At 37.8% G+C, this 7,472-nt stretch overlaps 1 protein-coding gene across 1 annotated transcript; it reads right to left on the bottom strand.

Moving 5' to 3' along the window:
- Positions 1 to 690: 690 nt before the first annotated feature.
- LOC117733146 (trypsin) lies at positions 691 to 6,929 on the bottom strand. The gene is made up of 5 exons (XM_034536551.1): positions 6,489 to 6,929; positions 3,653 to 3,812; positions 3,133 to 3,274; positions 2,773 to 3,039; positions 691 to 1,500 (listed from the first exon to the last, which is right to left on the bottom strand). Exons 1-5 carry the CDS (start codon positions 6,541 to 6,543, stop codon positions 1,330 to 1,332), a joined length of 795 nt encoding a protein of 264 aa, XP_034392442.1. The 5' UTR covers positions 6,544 to 6,929; the 3' UTR covers positions 691 to 1,329.
- Positions 6,930 to 7,472: the final 543 nt, after the last annotated feature.

Below are 7,472 nucleotides of genomic sequence, written 5' to 3'. Positions count from 1 at the left end.
ACTTAATGGCGCTGTAGTTGCTTTGTCTTCCACCTACCAACACACGCACACACACACACACACACACACCTACACACACACACACACACACACACACACATACACATAAAGTATATAGATTCTTAACCACTGTAACTGAGTTAGTTCACATTCAGATTTAATTATGTATGCATTAATGGTCTTATAATGATTAAATGTGCATGGAAGGAATAAACCACTTTTTTAAATTTAATTATTTCTGCCTTCATTGAATATTAACAGAGTTGATCAGACACATTCATTTTTCAATTTAATGTTTGTTTTTTCAATCCAGTACAACAAACCCAAAAACGACATGGGTGTGAAAATGTAGTCCATTGAATCAACAATTTCCTTATCAAATAATCTTATAATTATTTTCTTAATTAAATAATTGTCTTCAAATTGCTTCGAAGTGAAATGTAGTTTTATAATAAAAAACAAGGAAAATCACCCAATCCTCATTTTTGAGAAGCTTTAATCACCAAATGTTTTTGCTTGAAAATGTACTGAGTTTGAGTCTTAACAAAACTAAACTAAACGTTGCTTCACTAATTTGGTGTTGTTTTTCAAGGCTCCTGTATTGGATTGCATTATATTGTACAGCTGTTATTATGTGAATCACCTGATATGAGCATTAAATGCTCATACAGTATTTAGAATAGTGTAGTTCTCCATGAGCACTGATTTTAAACAATTTAAGCACTGATATTAGCACCTTAGTCAATGTCTTTTTCTTTTTTACTAGAGGGGTTATTGTGTATTGTACATCACTTTTATTTATTTTGTAAATGCTTTAAACAGATCAACAGCAGACATTATGCAAATTCAACTTGAACCAAAGGGAATAGTTTTATATTTTGCAAAATGCACTTCTCTTGCTTTCTTGCAGCGAGTTAGATCGATACTTCTTATTTGATCAATATGAAGCTGGAGTGTAGTTAGCTTAATTTAGCACCAACAAATAACTGGCATATAACTAACCTCCATAAAACCACAACTTGTCATTGTTTACACTTTGTTTTTTCTTCAGATTAAATAAACAAGAGGTGCCAGTATTCACATGTTTACCTTTGGACAGTTATTCTCCTATTTTCCTTTTAGTCTTTATGGTAAGCTAAGCTAATCAGCGGCTAGCTTTTCATATTTAGTTTTAAAATATTAAACTGGGATCAATCTTCTGTTCAGGCAAGAAAGCAAAAAAGTGTATTTTCCAAAATGTGGACAAATGCTAAAAGCACAACATTTTAAATAAAAAAAACTACATTTGAAATGAGGAACTTTAAGTCTTTTTCTCAGTACCATTAGGTTTTAATCCTTGTTGCACCTGCTGTAGTAGCTAAATATGGTGGTGTCTATCCACCTGCGGAACTTGGACACAGCAGTGTAGACTCCAGGAAACTGGGCCTCAGCACATCCTTTCCCCCAGGACACCAAGCCATAGACCCGGCCCTCACATACAAGTGGACCCCCAGAATCCCCCTGAAACAGCAGCAAAGAAGGGGACTTCAGGGACTACTGATATTTTCCAGAACAAGAAACCAAAGCATAGGTCTGGTGATAATCTATATTTTTCTTATTGTCAAAACATCTGTGGAGAGACAAAACACTAAACTGAGTTGATCCTACTAGCAAGTATTGCCTGTGTAGCAACAGCTATAGCTTATTCCACTTGCCATATAGCTCCATTGTTATCCCATTGATGCACTGGATGATTGATGAACGGATACTGTAGTTTATTTTGACTCAACACACGTAGACCATTCTGCTGCTGTAAATATATATATATATCAATATATTTATAATATTTTACCAAATGAGTATAATCCACAGCTGAAAATAGTCCCCAATATATGTTTAATTGTCTCCTGTTGAGTTAAGTTACAGTTACAGTTCCCAGGTATTTAAGTTTTTTTTTTTAAACAAATGCAATTTATATGTGAAACCAGTGTTGAAAGAATTATTCAGACCCTTTATCCTACTTCAGTGAAAGTAGAAATTACACATTGTTAAAATACTCCAATATAAGTAAAAGTTGTGCATTCAAAATGTTACAAAAGTAAAAGTTTATAAGTATTAGTAGTGAAATGTGTTTGAAGTATTAAAAGTAAAAGTGCTCACTATGCAGAAAAAATATTCCAGCCTATATTTCCCATACAACAAAACTGCATTGTCAATTACGTTTCAAGGGAAACATAATTGGATTTGTTATTGATATTTTGTTAAACAAATGCCATTCTGATCAAAGCCGTATGAGAGGAGGTTGGGGTGGATGGATGAGCCAAACAAGAACACGAGTTCTGTGTGAAAGTAAAAGTCAAAGTTTACTTATTTCAATGTCACGTCAAACATTATGTATGTAGGTGACCTAATTATGGTAACAAACCTACTTATTTTAAGCTAAATCATAATGTTGTACTAAGGTTTTGTTTCATTATTGGATGAATTTCGCAATGTTTCATACCATGAAAGTAACGCAAAAGAAAATATGTTTCCCTCGAAAAGAAATTAAGAATGCAGTTAAGTTGTATGGGAACTTAATGTCTTAGTTGAAAGGGTTTGTCAATGTGCTACATTATTCGATTATTATTAGCAAAGCATTAATGTAAAGCAGCATCTTATGTTGGACCTGGTTGATGTGGGAATAACTTCTTAAGTAATTAATATGCTGAGGGGAAGATTTAGTTTAGTAAACTGCAATCTCCATATGGTGACCTATCCACACACTGTGTAACACTAGGCCCTCTTTCTTACCTGACAGGCATCCTTTCCACCAGTACTGAAACCAGCACACAGCATGTTTTCTGTGATGCTGCCGCCAAAAGACTCACTGCTGTTGCACTGTTCTGTGGAGACGATGGGCAGCATGACAGTGCGGAGGGTGGAGGGGATCTGACCTCCACTGGCGCTGGTGTATCCCCACCCTGACACTCGACACACTCTGCCCACTGCTATGGAGGCACCCTGCCGGGGCAGCAGAGCGATGGAGACGTAGCTGTTCAGATAGGCCGGGGCCCTCAGCTGGAGAGATGGTGAACAGTTTGATCAGTAAACAGACCACCTGAGAGTGACAGACGGAGTAAGACACTCGAAGAATAGACCGATAGTTTGCACCTTTATAAGCATGATGTCATTGTTGGTGGTGGTGGTGTTGTACTCAGGGTGGGGAAACAAAAGTTGAGGAAGCATTTCTTGCTCCGTGCCCTCGTAGATGGTTAGAGAGTAGTCTCCTGCTACTATCATCATTTTGTTTACTCTGCAGAAATGAACAGCAGATTACAGTCACCAAGTTGTAACTATGTAAATAGTTTAACATTTTGAGATCTATTTACAATAGGGAGCCTTTTTCTCAACAGTATGTCTTCAGTATGTCTCACTTCATATGTTTAGGGTGCCCAATTATTATTTTTTTAACTATCCCAATGTTGTTTATTCAACATTTATGTTTTATGTTTGCTTATATAAATTAGTAATGAATACATTAGTTAAGAGACAGAGAGAGTTGCTCTTTGTCATGACATACCACATGTCCATACTGTATGTATATATGTGTATATGATATATGATATATATCATACATTACACAGCTTTTATATTCAGCAGACGTGGATGAGAAGAAGAAAGATGAGCTCACCCAATGTTACAGTGTGCTGCTGTGATTACCCAGAACTTATTTATCAAGGAGCCCCCACATAAGTGCTGACGTTGTGTTGACTGTATCGACACAATGTACTTGATTGAATGTGGAACTGGTGCATATCCTCCCACTATTCGTCCCCGTCCCACCTCTTGACCTGCGACACACGCACAGAGGGAAATAAATAACAGGGATTTAGAGAGAAACACACACATAACAGTCCAAAGGGAGCTAACAGAGTTGACACATTATTACTGCAGCATCAGCAAGAACAATAAAGAGAACAACAGCTGACTTCAGTGCACAGATGCTCCTGGCTTAGCAGATCAATGAAAAACAATCTCATCTCTGTGGTACATTGATTCATGGTAAAGGACTAGTCGGACCATCATTATCTATCTGATGTTACAGGAGTGGTTTGAATCCTGCTGTAAAAAGCAGTGTTGTAAAGCAGCTAAGTACATTTACTCAAGTCAAGTGCCGTACTTAAGTACATATTTGAGGTACAGACGATTTACTCTAGTATTATTTTGTCATTTGGAGGATATTGCTGTACTTTTAACCCCACAACACTTATTTTACTGTTATTAACAGAATAAGATCATACATTCTAATGATATGATGATCTTGTAAAACGTGATGTACTATTACAGAATAAAAAAAGATAATCTTCAAATAAGTTTTTACTGAATTATGACTATCTTTACTTTTGCTAATAATACTTACATACTTTTACCGGAGTGATGTTTTCTATGTAGAACTTTTACTTTATATCCTAGTGTGGCTTTTTTGAATACGTCTTCCACCTTTGCTAAATAGAGATTATTTTACAAAAATGTATTTCATACCTACCATTGAGGACACATTTATGTGTTTTTTCTAGGAAGTTTGTTATTATTATTATTACCTGAGGAGCACTTTCTACAATTAACAATGAATATGTGTTCAGTTTTGTACAAACAGATTCCAGTACTTTTAGTCTCAATGGTTACATTTGACTCCTTTTAGGCCAAGGATTCAGTATTATCAGAATCTAAAGCCTGGCATTTAAGAGCAGGCTTTAACGCAACAGACCTTAACTGAATAAATGAAACATGAACAGTCCAAACTTTTGAGACTTGGGGGACTTTGTTAGACTTGGACTCAGGACCATGGTAAAATCCAGGCCCTGAGAATAAACTGTAAACATTTGAAACTTTCTGTCAAAAAAATCCAAGTGTACATCACAGCAACTGAGAGCCATCTCAGACACATGAAGGCCATCAGCAATAAAACAATTCCCTCTCATTAGATATTGACTTCAAGCTATAATTAGCAGCAGTGGTACGTGCCAAGAGCAAAATGGTAACTCTATCTTTTCAGTATACATGGCATGGCATGGATTGGGTGTGAGATACACATGCAGGCATGGGCATTAGAAAGCGTTATGTAATGACTTTGAAACTGAACCTTGAACAATGTGTCCCTTAATGCATATAATGTGATCTGAATCAAATAGAATAAGATGCAAGAACGTGTTATTTTTGGTTGCTGCACACATGGCTAAACTGCGCTGTAGCAAGTCAACTGTATGTAACTCACTGCTTACTGCTTATGTAATTTGCTGCCATTAGTCCAGACAAATCTTATTTTTTACATCCTCAGTCTGCAGCATTGTCTGTTGTGAAGCTGCCCGGTTATCCTTCAAACCCATTCAAGATATCTTTCAGTGTCTCCTTTCACGTGTTATCTTTGTGACGTAATTGTCCGGCACAAAAGGAGGTGGTGGCCACAATGACTTATTGTTATTGTGTAGTTCACCTTAATCTGCTGTTCCTGAGGTTTCAAATTATATTGGTGAATAAGTACACTTTTACTGACATTTTGATTTGGAAAGCTCTTTATCTAAAAAGGTATCTTTGATGCACCGAATAACGTTGTGCATGTTCCAGGAATGTATTATTTTTCAAAAATATTTTTTGGGAGCATATCTGCTCTTTATTAGATTGTGTGAAGCTTGGAGATAGAGAAAATTAAATGCACCAAGAGACTGGGCCACCTATACATGATGCACATCCTCCACCAGATGGGCAGCCACAGCGCCCCACAATGTATATTTGAACTGTCACTGATAATACTTTAGAAGTTAAAAATGAAACTATAAAATTGTAAAAAGAAGATCAGCAATTTCTTTAATCAGGTTTATGCACAGTAGATATCTCTTAATCAGTGTTATTACTAAAGACTTTACAAAAGCGAGCCAAACTGGATCTTAAATAATATCACAAAGAAAATGGAACTGAAATATTCTTTTCAATTATGATCATTATAATTTCATAGTACAATTTATGCCAATTCAGCCATCCTCCTTTTACTCTGTTGGGGTGATTTATTTAAAGCTGTGAGATGCTCATTCATGCCCAGATAAAAGTGTCACACTTTCTTGTCAAAAGACCGTCTCATGAGAGCATCAGGACTCAGATCAGGTGTCACAGCTAAATGGCAACTTTGAAAACATCTTTTGTATTTTATTTGTTTATTTTGCAGGGACAATGCACACCAATAAACAGTAAAAATGTAAGTGAGCCAGAATAAGCCAGAGAGGCTACTTTCCATCTGTTGTCTCACGGACAGATTTTTTGAAGGCAGCCCACGTGTTGGTGTTGGTGTAAAAGGTAACTTTGAAAACATTGATAAGGGATGCCAATAACTTATTAGATACACATTCAACCCATGTACAGTAAATGCAGATTTAATATATGAACCCCAAACTGTCATTTTGGAGTATGCACCCAAACGTTCCTGTCGCTGGAACCCAGAGGCTGTAAATTAGAGAAAAAAGGAGCGTACTTACAGTTTACAGCCAGGACTTCAAACAGGATACAAAGCACTAAAGATGACAGGTCCATGGTGAGACAATGGGGAGAGCAGTCGACTCTCAGAGTGAGGAATCACCTGTGCACTGCTTGTCTATTCTTAACGGGAGGCCACACACCTGCACTCTCGGGTTTCTTAGAGTTCCTTAGTTCCTATTTCCGTTTCCATGGTCACCTCCCTTGTCCTGGACAGATTTATAATTAAAGATACCACAGCACGGCCCTGTGTCTCAACTCTTCCATGACTTACTCAAGCTGCCCTAAACTTCTTCATCATGGTTTATTTAATCACCCGTTTAAGGTCACACAAAAGGTGAAGCTTAAACTGTGTCTCTTGTGTTGCCAGATGTGTCATGGAGTACAGCTACTCTGATGTTGTAGCCCTGTCAGCTATGTCCAATATTTGACATGTTGCAGTTTGTGACTGAATCTCAGGGAATGGATAAAACAGGCTGCTATCCCCCTAAATGAAAGGGGATACAGTAAGGGTCTCTGCAGCTCTTCATCTCTGCACCGTTTCCTCTCACTTATTTCCTCAGGAAGGATTAATGAGGGTTTTGACAGATGAAAAGCAGCAACGGCTTTTGTATCCGACCACATTGAGCCAGCAGCGCTGCTCCACATCTATTCTGGGGCTGGCTGTCATTAAAAATGGAGCAGAGCTCAGGCAGGTCTTGTCACTGCTACAATCCCTCTGTGGAGTTCCTGACCTCAGCTGGCTAATAGCCCTCACTGTCGCCCTCTGTGCTACTGATAGCTGTGCTCTCACATCCCCAGAGGGCTGACCACTGCCTTTTTCCCCGCAAGATCCCGTCTTCCATCCAAGTGCTGTCATCATAGCACATGGCTGCCAGCGGTCTCACGTTCTATCCGTCTGGCAGTCTAACTTAGATTGTATCACATCTGTTAGACTCGACAAAGGTTATAAACAAAGCTCATCCGGTATGGTTTTAAATAAGCTT

Source organism: Cyclopterus lumpus, chromosome 7 (genome assembly GCF_009769545.1).
Source record: "Cyclopterus lumpus isolate fCycLum1 chromosome 7, fCycLum1.pri, whole genome shotgun sequence".
NCBI lineage: Eukaryota > Metazoa > Chordata > Actinopteri > Perciformes > Cyclopteridae > Cyclopterus > Cyclopterus lumpus.
This window is presented reverse-complemented; position numbering and strand designations above follow the sequence as displayed.